The sequence below is a fragment of the Nerophis lumbriciformis genome, linkage group LG29 (genome assembly GCF_033978685.3).
Source record: "Nerophis lumbriciformis linkage group LG29, RoL_Nlum_v2.1, whole genome shotgun sequence".
NCBI classification, from domain to species: Eukaryota; Metazoa; Chordata; class Actinopteri; order Syngnathiformes; family Syngnathidae; genus Nerophis; species Nerophis lumbriciformis.
The window spans coordinates 6,155,001-6,170,591 of NC_084576.2; the positions used below are offsets into that span (position 1 = coordinate 6,155,001).

The 15,591-nt window shown below is 42.6% G+C and overlaps 1 protein-coding gene across 5 annotated transcripts in view; it reads right to left on the minus strand.

Annotated features, from left to right (window-relative positions):
* slc4a11 (solute carrier family 4 member 11) overlaps window positions 1-15,591 on the minus strand; it is a 409,353-nt gene that overhangs the window by 10,454 nt on the left and 383,308 nt on the right. For all 5 annotated transcript variants that reach the window (XM_061925140.2, XM_061925138.2, XM_061925141.2 and 2 more), the window contains 2 exons: window positions 13,883-14,056; window positions 7,044-7,239 (listed from right to left, as the gene is read on the minus strand). In XM_061925140.2, the coding sequence (XP_061781124.1) occupies window positions 7,044-7,239; window positions 13,883-14,056 (370 nt within the window). The remainder of the gene's footprint in view (window positions 1-7,043; window positions 7,240-13,882; window positions 14,057-15,591) is intronic.

Here is a 15,591-nt window from a genome sequence, read left to right on the forward strand (position 1 = left end):
CAGTAAAGAATCTGGGTATTATCTTCGACCCAACTCTCTCGTTTGAATCACACATTAAGAGTGTTACTAAAACGGCCTTCTTTCATCTCCGTAATATCGCTAAAATTCGTTCTATTTTATCCACTAGCGACGCTGAGATCATTATTCATGCGTTCGTTACGTCTCGTCTCGACTACTGTAACGTATTATTTTCGGGTCTCCCTATGTCTAGCATTAAAAAATGACAGTTGGTACAAAATGCGGCTGCTAGACTTTTGACAAGAACAAGAAAGTTTGATCATATTACGCCTATACTGGCTCACCTGCACTGGCTTCCTGTGCACTTAAGATGTGACTTTAAGGTTTTACTACTTACGTATAAAATACTACACGGTCTAGCTCCGTCCTATCTTGTCGATTGCATTGTACCATATGTCCCGGCAAGAAATCTGCGTTCAAAGAACTCCGGCTTATTAGTGATTCCCAGAGCCCAAAAAAAGTCTGCGGGCTATAGAGCGTTTTCTATTCGGGCTCCAGTACTATGGAATGCCCTCCCGGTAACAATTAGAGATGCTACCTCAGTAGAAGCATTTAAGTCCCATCTTAAAACTCATTTGTATACTCTAGCCTTTAAATAGCCCCCCTGTTAGACCAGTTGATCTGCCGTTTCTTTTCTTTTCTCCTCTGCTCCCCTTTTCCTTGAGGGGGGGGGGGCACAGGTCCGGTGGCCATGGATGAAGTGCTGGCTGTCCAGAGTCGGGACCCGGGGTGGACCGCTCGCCTGTGCATCGGCTGGGAACATCTCTACGCTGCTGACCCGTCTCCGCTCGGGATGGTGTCCTGCTGGCCCCACTATGGACTGGACTCTTACTATTATGTTGGATCCACTATGGACTGGACTCTCACAATATTATGTCAGACCCACTCGACGTCCATTGCTTTCGGTCTCCCTTAGAGGGGGGGGGTTACCCACATATGCGGTCCTCTCCAAGGTTTCTCATAGTCATTCACATCGACGTCCCACTGGGGTGAGTTTTTCCTTGCCCGTATGTGGGCTTTGTACCGAGGATGTCGTTGTGGCTTGTGCAGCCCTTTGAGACACTTGTGATTTAGGGCTATATAAATAAAGATTGATTGATTGATTGATTGATACTCCCACCTTTTCCACCGCTTCACCCCTCGTGGTATGACGGAAAAGTGGCTACCAGCTTCGGGCCGGGTGCCTGGCCCCACCCCTCTCGTTGCAAGTCTTGTGGTTTCCATGTCAACATGTGTATATTTGCTTTTCGGCTATCAAGTTTTTTTTCTCAAGCCCCAGTTTGTGCCCTCTTCCCCCATAGGAGCCCAGTCTGAAATTGACTTTTTTTTTTTTTTTACTCATCTCCCCCAGCGTCTACCTTTTTCCCACCTTTTACGGGGCGCCGTAAGTGGCGACCCAGCAGCGTTCCTGTACTTTAATCCTGTACAATACTTGCTGTACATATGTACCAAGTCAGACCTACACTGTTCCAATGTCAATTTCTCTGATGATGCAATTGTTGATGACTGAAGTGTTGATACCAACCAAACTTAACTGGTTGGTATCATTGTAAATAAACCATTATTTACAATCCCACCCCCCGGATTGTAAATAATTCAATTTATATACTGTGATGATTAACTTGTGTGATGACTGTATTATGAAAATAGTATACAGTATATCTGTATCATGAATCAATTTAAGTGGACCCCAACTTAAATTTGAAAAACTTATTGGGGTGTTACCATTTAGTGGTCAATTGTTCGGAATATGTACTGTACTGTGCAATCTACTAATACAAGTCTCAATCAATCAATCAAACAATGTTTGTCTAATCTTGAACGGGTTTGTGGTGAAAATGAAATGTCTTTCTACTTGTGCAATGACAATAAGGAGCATACCAACGGAAGTTCTGTTCAACCACAACATAAGGTGTGGAAGGAAAGAACATGGGACAAAGGGACTTTTTACCCAAGTGACAAGGTGGAAAGGAGTCGAGGTCTGTGGAAGCGCCTCGCCACTCGTCCATTATGTTATGAATAAAGTCCATCCTATCCTAATAATGCTGCTAAAAGCAACTGCTTTTCATGAAGTTCTGAATCGAACAGAGAGTGTGCAGGTGTACTAATGTTGTGGCCGAGTGAATCTAGGTAATGTTTATGAAGTTTATTTTCGACCGTGACCAGCGACAACTTCAATACCGTATTTTCCGCACCATAAGGCGCCCTGGGTTATAAGCCGCGCCTTCAATGAACGGCATATTTCAAAACTTTGACCACCTATAAGCCGCCCCGTGTTATAAGCCGCATCTAACTGCGCTAAAGGAATGTCAAAAAAAGTCAGATAGGTCAGTCAAACTTTAATAATATATTAAAAACCAGCGTGATGTGGGCGCGCATGGAGTCGTATATCAACATGGACGGAGCTGCGTGAAAAAAGCCACCCGGCCTCTTCGCGTAAACTTCCCTTAACCACTCGCTCATCTTTTCTTCATCCATCCATCCCTTCGAGTTAGCTTTTATGATGACGCCGGCTGGAAAGGTCTCTTTTGGCAAGGTCTTCCTTTTGAATATCACCATGGGTGGAAGTTTCTGGCCATTAGCATGGCAAGCTAGAACCACAGTGAAGGATGACTTCTCATTCCCTGTGGTGCGAATATTCACCGTACGTGCTCCCGTTGTATCCACAGTGCGGTTCACAGGAATATCAAAAGTCAGTGGAACCTCGTCCATGTTGATAATGTTCTCTGGCCGGATCTTTTTTTCAGCTATCTTGTTTTTACAATATGCACGGAAAGTAGCCAGCTTTTCTTGAAAGTCTTTAGGCAGTTGCTGTGAAATAGTAGTCCGTGTGCGGATGGAGAGATTGCGTCTTTTCATGAACCGGAAACCTGTCGCTTAGTAGGAGCCATTTTGTGGTCTTTACAGATGTAAACACACAAAGGAAATGAAACGTAATATCCGCGCGCTTCTTCTTCTTCTTCTACGCGGGCGGGTGGTTGCTTACAGTAGAAGAAGAAGCGCTTCCTGTTCTATGGGGGCGGGTGCTTACCTTGGCGGTTGCTTGCGTAGAAGAAGAAGCACTTCCTCTTCTACGGGGAAAAAAGATGGCGGCTGTTTACCGTAGTTGCGAGACCGAAACTTTATGAAAATGAATCTTAATATTAATCCATATATAAAGCGCACCGGGTTATAAGCCGCACTGTCAGCTTTTGAGTAAATTTGTGGTTTTTAGGTGCGGCTAATAGTGCGGAAAATACGGTATATATATTCTAACAATACACATAAAGAAAAAAGAGCGTGGTTTAATTTGTAATATGGGGACGCCTCCATGACGGATAGCTTGCAGGCAGATCTAAAAAAAATTTTTTTTACACTGAAGCATATCATATGCTGTTCACGTGATGAGGCGTTCAAGGGCACTGCGTAAATATGATTGGTGAGGACCGTTTGAATACAAATACCGTTTGTTTACGCCAATATTTACGGACTGATAGAAGGATCCAATCACAGGAAATACAGGCTTTGCTTTTGTAGTGCCAAGGCTCCGGATTGCAGTTAAAGAAAGCACAACAAACCATTTGGAAGTCTTTACAGTCGGGCTATTGGCAATCACAGCAGCACTGCTGTGGGTAGAAGAGTCACAGCTAGGTGGTTTGCTTCGACTCAAGATCAGCGCTAAGCTACATTGGAAATTTTAGGTCGCAAAGCAGTCAAGATATACAAATCCCAAAACCAGTGAAGTTAGCACGGTGTGTAAATCGTAAATATAAACCGAATACAATGATTTGCAAATCCTTTTCAACTTATATTCAATTGAATAGACTGCAAAGACAAGATATTTCATGTTCGAACTGAGAAACTTAATTTTTTTTTGCAAATAATCATTAACTTTAGAATTTAATGGTAGCAACACATTGCAAAAACGTTGACACAGGGGCATTTTTACCACTGTGTTACATGGCCGTTCCTTTTAACAACACTCAGTAAACGTTTGGGAACAGAGGAGACACATTTTTGAAGCTTTTCAGGTGGAATTCTTTCCCATTCTTGCTTGATGTACAGCTTAAGTTGTTCAACAGTCCGGGGGTCTCCGTTGTGGTATTTTAGGCTTCATAATGCGCCACACATTTTCAATGGGAGACAGGTCTGGGCTACAGGCAGGCCAGTCTAGTACCTGCACTCTTTTACTATGAAGCCACGTTGTTGTAACACGTGGCTTGGCATTGTCTTGCTGAAATAAGCAGGGGCGTCCATGGTAACGTTGCTTGGATGGCAACATTTGTTGCTCCAAAACCTGTATGTACCTTTCAGCATTAATGGCGCCTTCACAGATGTGTAAGTTACCCATGTCTTGGGCACTAATACAACCCCATACCATCACAGATGCTGGCTTTTCAACTTTGCGCCTATAACAATCCGGATGGTTCTTTTCCTCTTTGGTCCGGAGGACACGACGACCACAGTTTCCAAAATTAATTTGAAATGTGGACTCGTCAGACCACAGAACACTTTTCCACTTTGCATCAGTCCATCTTAGATGAGCTCAGGCCCAGCGAAGCCGGCGGCGTTTCTGGGTGTTGTTGATAAATAGCTTTCGCTTTGCATAGTAGAGTTTTAACTTGCACTTACAGATGTAGCGACCAACTGTAGTTACTGACAGTGGTTTTCTGAAGTGTTCCTGAGCCCATGTGGTGATATCCTTTACACAATGATGTCGGTTTTTGATGCAGTACCGCCTGAGGGATCGAAGGTCACGGCCTTGCCGCTGAGGTGCAGTTATTTCTCCAGATTCTCCGAACCTTTTGATGGTATTACACACCTTAAATGGTGAAATCCCTATATTCCTTGCAATAGCTGGTTGAGAAAGGTTTTTCTTAAACTGTACAACAATTTGCTCACGCATTTGTTGACAAAGTGGTGACCCTCGCCCCATCCTTGTTTGTGAATGACTGAGAATTTCATGGAAGCTGCTGTTATACCCAATCATGGCACCCACCTGTTACCAATTAGCCTGTTCACCTGTGGGATGTTCCAAGTAAGTGTTTGATGAGCATTCCTCAACTTTCTCCGTCTTTTTTGCCACTTGTGCCAGCTTTTTTTAAACATGTTGCAGGCATCAATTTCCAAATAAGCGAATATTTGTGAAAAATAAAGTTTTACAGTTTGAGCGTTAAGTATCTTGTCTTTGCAGTCTATTCAATTGAATATAGGTTGAAAAGGATTAGCAAATCATTGTATTCTGTTTTTATTTACCATTTACACAACGTGCCAACTTCACTGGTTTTGGGGTTTGTAGATAATGACATATATGAAATACTGTTCAGGCTTCAGAGAGTGAATATCAGCGTAAGGTTCCTATCTGTTCCGGCTCACACAGGCATAAAGGGCAATGAATTGGCATATCAACTGGCAAAGCAGACACTAACGCTAGAGGCAAAATCATTAATTAAAGGAAACATTTTTTAAGAGTGACAATCACATTGGAACATGAGTACAACAGGAAGACACTAATATGCAATACAGAACACAGTAAGTGCGGGGAGAACTGTAAGGGGGAGCACGAAAGAGAAAGGAATCACATCACGTATTAGATTTGGACACAGATGTGTGACAGCTGCAATGAGGTAGAGTCAGTAGAACATGTAATAATTCATTGTGGGAAATACAGCAGAGAAAGGAGAAAACTAAGAGAAGAACAAGAAAGTTTGATCATATTACGCCTATACTGGCTCACCTGCACTGGCTTCCTGTGCACTTAAGAAGTGACTTTAAGGTTTTACTACTTACGTATAAAATACTACACGGTCTAGCTACGTCCTATCTTGTCGATTGCATTGTACCATATGTCCCGGCAAGAAATCTGCGTTCAAAGAACTCCGGCTTATTAGTGATTCCCAGAGCCCAAAAAAAGTCTGCGGGCTATAGAGCGTTTTCTATTCGGGCTCCAGTACTATGGAATGCCCTCCCGGTAACAATTAGAGATGCTACCTCAGTAGAAGCATTTAAGTCCCATCTTAAAACTCATTTGTATACTCTAGCCTTTAAATAGCCCCCCTGTTAGACCAGTTGATCTGCCGTTTCTTTTCTTTTCTCCTCTGCTCCCCTTTTCCTTGAGGGGGGGGGGGGGCACAGGTCCGGTGGCCATGGATGAAGTGCTGGCTGTCCAGAGTCGGGACCCGGGGTGGACCGCTCGCCTGTGCATCGGCTGGGAACATCTCTGCGCTGCTGACCCGTCTCCGCTCGGGATGGTGTCCTGCTGGCCCCACTATGGACTGGACTCTTACTATTATGTTGGATCCACTATGGACTGGACTCTCACAATATTATGTCAGACCCACTCGACATCCATTGCTTTCGGTCTCCCCTAGAGGGGGGGGGTTACCCACATATGCGGTCCTCTCCAAGGTTTCTCATAGTCATTCACATCGACGTCCCACTGGGGTGAGTTTTTCCTTGCCCGCATGTGGGCTTTGTACCGAGGATGTCGTTGTGGCTTGTGCAGCCCTTTGAGACACTTGTGATTTAGGGCTATATAAATAAAGATTGATTGATTGATTGATGAAGTTAGAAGACATGGACAGAAGGAGGTTACTCTCAAAGGGGTTCTAAGAAGCAAGCAGAATATTTTAGTGAAGTTTCTAGAAGAGACAGGTTTATGGAATAGAAGAAGAAGAAGAAGAGTGTTAGGCAAGTAGTCTTTCAGGCAGTCTCTGACCTTTTTTAAAATTCATTTTCAGCATGTAAAACTACCATTCGGTATAAAACGTGTTTAGTTTTCATATTTGTGGTGTCTTTTCATTGGATTCGGACTTTAAGAATGGATGACTGAAAAAATCCGAGGTACCGCTGAATAGAGGTGGCATCAGAGCAATCTGATTGGAAGTGCTCTGATCTTCTGGCATTGGTGTGAAAAGAATAAATATTCAGTATTCACATTCTATGACGAGCACACCCGACTTGCAAATGTTGCTGGATCGGGTTCTGGTCCCGGTCCAGCAACGGGCAGACGGTCAAGCATTTGATGGGCGGACATCAAGACACACCTGCTCCTTGAGGAGGAGAGCCATGCGGTCGCACATCTGGTTGCCATCGATGGAGGTGAGCGCGATGTAGAGGAAGAGGCCGTACAGGACGGGTTTGGGGATCCACTGCAGAGGGATGGGCAGCAGCATCACCGACACGCCGATGAAGATGTTGGCGGCCAGCGAGGTCAGACGCGTCTCCTTCACCTGCACGATACTGACCACACACGAGAACACACTCATCAACACCCGGTTTATTTATTTTTTCCGTCATTGGAAAGACACAATCAAACCAAATCTGACTTCACTTGTTCTCAGGTCAATGACGGCTGATTGCGCTGGCTAATCGGCAATCTGCTGCCGACCATCACTCCACTTTTCACTCTCTGTTTGGGAGTGCTCTTTGACGCCGCGTGGACACCTCATTAGGTACACCTCATCAGATCCAATAGAAATTAAAGCTGCTAGCAGCATTGGTCGGGCCCGCATTTTGGCAGGTGCTAGTTGTAAGTGTCCCAATACTTTTGTTTAGTTTTCGGCATAAGTGTCCCAATACTTTTGTCTACTTTTAGTCTGAATTGTCCTAATACTTTTGTCTAGTGTACCTACCTTGTCTGCATTGTGTGGGCACGTTGGTGCTTCCTGCTTTTGAGCAGCCATCTTAAAAAAACAGCACCGCAGGAGCATCAGTGCAGCGGGTCTTTGAAGGGTCATAAAATCAAAACCGGAGCAGGTATCACAACTCTTTCACCAACTTTTAATCAGAAGGGTTCAATCTCTCTCCTGTGTTAGTTTGAAGCCGAAACAACAAACGCGCTCAGAGGAGATAATGTTTGAAGAAAGGGGACGGGTTTTTACAAAAATGTTGTGTTGAAGGGGGAATAGCAAACTTCCTGTAGAATTTTGCTGGGGGTTGTCAATTTATGAAATGTAGGTCTAAGTGAGACCTACGGAGAGGTATTTGTTTCATGTCTCTCCGACCTTCCCAGTGGGAGTTACAGGCAGTTTTGTCTTTTTTTTCTTCCGAAGAGCAGTTTTTTGTTCGTTTTATTGAAAAATTGCTGTAGAGCACAATTTTTAGATTTGGGGTTAGGTTCTTTCATTAGATCACAGTTTTAGCCAGTCCTGATGTGTGTGTTCAGTTCGGTGAGTTTTGAAGCATGTTAAGGGGGTCAAATTACAGCTCAAAGAGGCAAAAGTGACTGTTTTTAGTACTTTTTTGTCTTGAAGGGGGAATAGCCAACTTCCTGTAGATTTCTGCCCGATGATATACAGTTATGAAAACTAGGTCTGAGTCAGACCTACATAAAGGTTTTTGTTTCATGTCTCTCCGATCTTCCTAGTGGGAGATATAAGCAGTGTAGTTTTTGTTTTTTCCTAGGGGGCGCTAGAGCGCAATTTTGAGTATTTTGGTTTTGTTTTTTTAAAAGAAGGTAATTTTTGCAGGTCCTGATGAGTGGGTCAAATATGGTGAGTTTTGAAGCATGTTAAGTGGGTCAAATTACAGTTTTATGTGGCGGCGGAAGAAAAAATAATAATAATAAAAAACATTAAAGCTGCAAGCAGCGTTTGTCGGGCCCGCGTATTTGGCAGGTGGTAGTCCTAAGTGTCCCAATACTTTTGTCTACTTTTAGTCTGAAGTGTCCAAAGACTTTTGTCTAGTGTACCTACCTTGTCTGCATTGTGTGGGCACGTTGGTGCTTCCTGCTTTTGAGCAGCCATCTTAAAAAAACAGCACCGCAGCAGCATCAGTGCAGCGGGTCTTTGAAGGGTCATAAAATCAAAACCGGAGCAGGTATCACAACTCTTTCACCAACTTTTAATCAGAAGGCTTCAATCTCTCTCCTGTGTTAGTTTGAAGCCGAAACAACAAACGCGCTCAGAGGAGATAATGTTTGAAGAAAGGGGACGGGTTTTTACAAAAATGTTGTGTTGAAGGGGGAATAGCAAACTTCCTGTAGAATTTTGCTGGGGGTTGTCAATTTATGAAATGTAGGTCTAAGTGAGACCTACGGAGAGGTATTTGTTTCATGTCTCTCCGACCTTCCCAGTGGGAGTTACAGGCAGTTTTGTAATTTTCTTCTTCCGAGGAGCAGTTTTTTATCAGTTTTATTCAAAAATTGCTGTAGAGGGCAATTTTTAAATTTGGGGTTAGGTTTCTTTATTAGATCGCAATTTTTGCCAGTCCTGATGTGTGCGTTGAGTTCGGTGAGTTTTGAAGCGTGTTAAGGGGGTCAAATTACAGCTCAAAGAAGCAAAAGTGACTGTTTTTAGTACTTTTTTGTCTTGAAGGGGGAATTGCCAACTTCCTGTTGATTTTAGCCCGAGGATGTACAATTATGAGAACTAGGTCTAAGTCAGACCTACATAGAGGATTTAGTTTCATGTTTTTCCGACCTTCCTAGTGGGAGTTACAGGCAGTCTAGTTTTTTTTCTTCCTAGGGGGCGATAGAGCGCAATTTTGAGTTTTGAGGTTTGGTTTTTTGATAAAAAGTTTTGCCGTATATTACTGATGTGTGTGTAAAATTTGGTGAGTTTTGAAGCATGTTAAGGGGGTCAAAGTAGTGCGCAAAGCTGCGGAAGAATAATAATAAGAAAGAATAAAACGAACGAATAACAATAGGTCCTTATGTCCCATTGCATAAGGACTCCCTGTGGGAGTCCTTTTGCAATGGGCCATTGCGGGCCCTAACAATAGGTCCTTATGTCCCATTGCATAAGGACTCCCTGTGGGAGTCCTTTTGCAATGGGCCATTGCGGGCCCTAACAATAGGTCCTTATGTCCCATTGCATAAGGACTCCCTGTGGGAGTTCTTTTGCAATGGGCCATTGCGGGCCCTAATAAAACGAACGAATAACAATAGGTCCTTATGTCCCATTGCATAAGGACTCCCTGTGGGAGTCCTTTTGCAATGGGCCATTGCGGGCCCTAATAAAACGAACGAATAACAATAGGTCCTTATGTCCCATTGCATAAGGACTCCCTGTGGGAGTCCTTTTGCAATGGGCCATTGCGGGCCCTAATTAAAGTTGCTAGCAGCGTTGCACCGCGGGGTTCACGTGACTCGCGCATGATGGTTGTGGTCACGTACTGACCCAACACCAAAAAATTTGGAACCCCCAAAATATAAAATTTGTTACCATACCTGACGCGCCTGCAAAATATGAGGACTTTTCGTGCATGTAAAGGGCCTAAAAAAAGATATAGAAGAAAAAAACTCAACAATTTCACAGCATTGCCCCCCCGCGGAGCGAGCTCCGCTGCTCGGGCCAAAAATAAAATAAAATAAATAAAAATCCAATGTCCACATCTCAAGTCCCGAGGAGGAGTTCGTTAAAGTAGGACCCCTTTTTTTTTTTTTTGCCGAAAATGGAAGACAAAAACCAAGATGGCCGACTTCCTGTTCATTTTCAGGTATGGGTTCCTAAGACTTTTATGTGCGTCCTGTCATGATAGACGTCTCCTGCGATTTTTGAGTCAATACTTGAAACTGGTAGAAGGGGCTATTTTTTTTTCTCATTTTAAAGGTGGCGCGAGAAAGCCAGGTTTGAAATTTCCTTTTCGGGACCGCCACCTTGCCTGAGGCACCTGCAAAATGTGTTTTTTCTCGCGCATGTTAAGGGTCTCATAAAGGCGTCCAAATGTATAGTAGGAAAAAAAACGCAACAATTTTAATAGGGCCCTTGCGGTGCTCTGCATCGCCCCTGCGGAGCCCTAAAAATATCAGCGTTTGCCATGCATTCATGTGGACCGCCACAAATACATGAGGAGTGACCTGGTCATCCTCGCTCACAAACACATTATAATGTGTCAACATAGCTTGTTGTTACCACTCCAAACAGTAGATGGCATTGTAACTCTGCTTCTTATTTTGGTCTAAAACGATGCATCAGTTAGAGACAAAACTCAAAAAACACAAAATAAAAATGAATAGTTGATATCCAACTATATATATATATATATATATATATATATATATATATATATACATATCCAGGTAAAAGCCAGTAAATTAGAATATTTTGAAAAACTTGATTTATTTCAGTAATTGCATTCAAAAGGTGTAACTTGTACATTATATTTATTCATTGCACACAGACTGATGCATTCAAATGTTTATTTCATTTAATTTTGATGATTTGAAGTGGCAACAAATGAAAATCCAAAATTCCGTGTGTCACAAAATTAGAATATTACTTAAGGCTAATACAAAAAAGGGATTTTTAGAAATGTTGGCCAACTGAAAAGTATGAAAATGAAAAATATGAGCATGTACAATACTCAATACTTGGTTGGAGCTCCTTTTGCCTCAATTACTGCGTTAATGCGGCGTGGCATGGAGTCGATGAGTTTCTGGCACTGCTCAGGTGTTATGAGAGCCCAGGTTGCTCTGATAGTGGCCTTCAACTTCTGCGTTTTTGGGTCTGGCATTCTGCATCTTCCTTTTCACAATACCCCACAGATTTTCTATGGGGCTAAGGTCAGGGGAGTTGGCGGGCCAATTTAGAACAGAAATACCATGGTCCGTAAACCAGGCACGGGTAGATTTTGCGTGTGTGCAGGCGCCAAGTCCTGTTGGAACTTGAAATCTCCATCTCCATAGAGCAGGTCAGCAGCAGGAAGCATGAAGTGCTCTAAAACTTGCTGGTAGACGGCTGCGTTGACCCTGGATCTCAGGAAACAGAGTGGACCGACACCAGCAGATGACATGGCACCCCAAACCATCACTGATGGTGGAAACTTTACACTAGACTTCAGGCAACGTGGATCCTGTGCCTCTCCTGTCTTCCTCCAGACTCTGGGACCTCGATTTCCAAAGGAAATGCAAAATTTGCATGGTTGGGTGATGGTTTGGGGTGCCATGTCATCTGCTGGTGTCGGTCCACTCTGTTTCCTGAGATCCAGGGTCAACGCAGCCGTCTACCAGCAAGTTTTAGAGCACTTCATGCTTCCTGCTGCTGACCTGCTCTATGGAGATGGAGATTTCAAGTTCCAACAGGACTTGGCGCCTGCACACAGCGCAAAATCTACCCGTGCCTGGTTTACGGACCATGGTATTTCTGTTCTAAATTGGCCCGCCAACTCCCCTGACCTTAGCCCCATAGAAAATCTGTGGGGTATTGTGAAAAGGAAGATGCAGAATGCCAGACCCAAAAACGCAGAAGAGTTGAAGGCCACTATCAGAGCAACCTGGGCTCTCATAACACCTGAGCAGTGCCAGAAACTCATCGACTCCATGCCACGCCGCATTAACGCAGTAATTGAGGCAAAAGGAGCTCCAACCAAGTATTGAGTATTGTACATGCTCATATTTTTCATTTTCATACTTTTCAGTTGGCCAACATTTCTAAAAATCCCTTTTTTGTATTAGCCTTAAGTAATATTCTAATTTTGTGACACACGGAATTTTGGATTTTCATTTGTTGCCACTTCAAATCATCAAAATTAAATGAAATAAACATTTGAATGCATCAGTCTGTGTGCAATGAATAAATATAATGTACAAGTTACACCTTTTGAATGCAATTACTGAAATAAATCAAGTTTTTCAAAATATTCTAATTTACTGGCTTTTACCTGTATATACACACACACGCATATATACACACACATGTATATATATATATATATATATATATATATATATATATATACCTGTATATACACACACATACATATATACACACATATAGATATATATACACACGTATATATACTCACACACACATATATATATAAACACACACACACACATACATATATAAACATATACACACACACACACACACACACACACGTGTATATATATATATATATATATGTGTATTTATACCTGTGTGTGTATGTATGTATATATATATATATATATATATTTCTGCGCGCCACACCATGACTGTCTCCAGGAAATGCTGCATTCATAAGTCACTTCACTTGACCTTATGTGGCCAGGTCAGGCGTGGAGAGGGCAGGACGTGAGGTGACGTACGCACGCTTCTACTAAAGTTTTATCAGCAACAGAAGAGAGAAGACAGCTCATTAGAATTTTTAAATATTTCTTGTCATGTTTTTTGCACACTTGTTGTGTCTCCCAGAGCGTCCATCAAAAAACACACGCACGTGTGTCACATGCAAAATAAACAAGGACTTCTTTCTCCCCACGTGCCACAAACAGCTTGTAGTCCTGTGAGAAATATTGAATATATTTATATAGATAGTTATTCTTTTTTTATTTGACTTTTGAACCTGTGTGTAATTTTATTACATTCACATTAAAAAAAACAGAAAATGCATGTAATCCAAATATTTTTTTTACGAGTAGTTTTGTAAAAAAATAAAAAAATAAAAACCAATTATGTTTAAATATATTAGAATGATATACTATACTGTGGCAATGTACAAATGTCAACACTCTAAAGTGGATAGTGCATCCTCCCAATTTATAATATAATTGATTATTTCTTGCCACACTCCATACTGTAACACACCACATATTTGTCAATAATTACAAAAAGTCATTATAATCCTGATCTTTAACTGTTAATAAAATATTCCACGCCCTATAAAGAGCATAATATTAGGAACAGCTGGAAGTAAAAAAAAAAAAAAAAAAAGGTCATTAGTAAAATAAGGCATAGTTCATTTGGTTGTGTTACTCGGATGGACTTTCACCTTTAAAAACATTACAATATTACATTCAACAGTCCCAATGTTGTAATGAACACACTACAGGGGATCCATAGCACATCATTATCACATTTTTATCATACGTTTGATATTCATGTCATTTGGGTACGACAAACTCAATTTCTTCCAGCTCCTAACGAGCAATCATACAATCAGAAAGGGGGTTGCGACTCACGTCTCGTAGAGGTGTCCACCCTCCACGCGCTGCTCCACAAAGGCCAACTGGCGCACGTGCAGCGTGGAGTGCGGGAAGGCGGCGTGCATCCAGGGCAGCCCCAGCACCGACATCAGGATGTTGATGAGGCCCGACAGCATCAGGTCCCAGTGGTACGACGTGCCCTTCAGCAGCCTGCAACGTCAACATCGCGCTTTGAAATGACGACGGCCCGGATTTACCTTACAGACAGCATGGGGGTGATGAATAGAACGCTGCTTAACATATCACAGCAATCCACCATATACAGGTAAAAGCCAGTAAATTAGAATATTTTGAAAAACTTGATTTATTTCAGTAATTGCATTCAAAAGGTGTAACTTGTACATTATATGTATTCATTGCACACAGACTGATGCATTCAAATGTTTATATCATTTAATTTTGATGATTTGAAGTGGCAACAAATGAAAATCCAAAATTCCGTGTGTCACAAAATTAGAATATTACTTAAGGCTAATACAAAAAAGGGATTTTTAGAAATGTTGGCCAACTGAAAAGTATGAAAATGAAAAATATGAGCATGTACAATACTCAATACTTGGTTGGAGCTCCTTTTGCCTCAATTACTGCGTTAATGCGGCGTGGCATGGAGTCGATGAGTTTCTGGCACTGCTCAGGTGTTATGAGAGCCCAGGTTGCTCTGATAGTGGCCTTCAACTCTTCTGCCTTTTTGGGTCTGGCATTCTGCATCTTCCTTTTCACAATATCCCACAGATTTTCTATGGGGCTAAGGTCAGGGGAGTTGGCGGGCCAATTTAGAACAGAAATACCATGGTCCGTAAACCAGGCACGGGTAGATTTTGCGCTGTGTGCAGGCGCCAAGTCCTGTTGGAACTTGAAATCTCCATCTCCATAGAGCAGGTCAGCAGCAGGAAGCATAAAGTGCTCTAAAACTTGCTGGTAGACGGCTGCGTTGACCCTGGATCTCAGGAAACAGAGTGGACCGACACCAGCAGATGACATGGCACCCCAAACCATCACTGATGGTGGAAACTTTACACTAGACTTCAGGCAACGTGGATCCTGTGCCTCTCCTGTCTTCCTCCAGACTCTGGGACCTCGATTTCCAAAGGAAATGCAAAATTTGCATGGTTGGGTGATGGTTTGGGGTGCCATGTCATCTGCTGGTGTCGGTCCACTCTGTTTCCTGAGATCCAGGGTCAACGCAGCCGTCTACCAGCAAGTTTTAGAGCACTTCATGCTTCCTGCTGCTGACCTGCTCTATGGAGATGGAGATTTCAAGTTCCAACAGGACTTGGCGCCTGCACACAGCGCAAAATCTACCCGTGCCTGGTTTACGGACCATGGTATTTCTGTTCTAAATTGGCCCGCCAACTCCCCTGACCTTAGCCCCATAGAAAATCTGTGGGGTATTGTGAAAAGGAAGATGCAGAATGCCAGACCCAAAAACGCAGAAGAGTTGAAGGCCACTATCAGAGCAACCTGGGCTCTCATAACACCTGAGCAGTGCCAGAAACTCATCGACTCCATGCCACGCCGCATTAACGCAGTAATTGAGGCAAAAGGAGCTCCAACCAAGTATTGAGTATTGTACATGCTCATATTTTTCATTTTCATACTTTTCAGTTGGCCAACATTTCTAAAAATCCCTTTTTTGTATTAGCCTTAAGTAATATTCTAATTTTGTGACACACGGAATTTTGGAT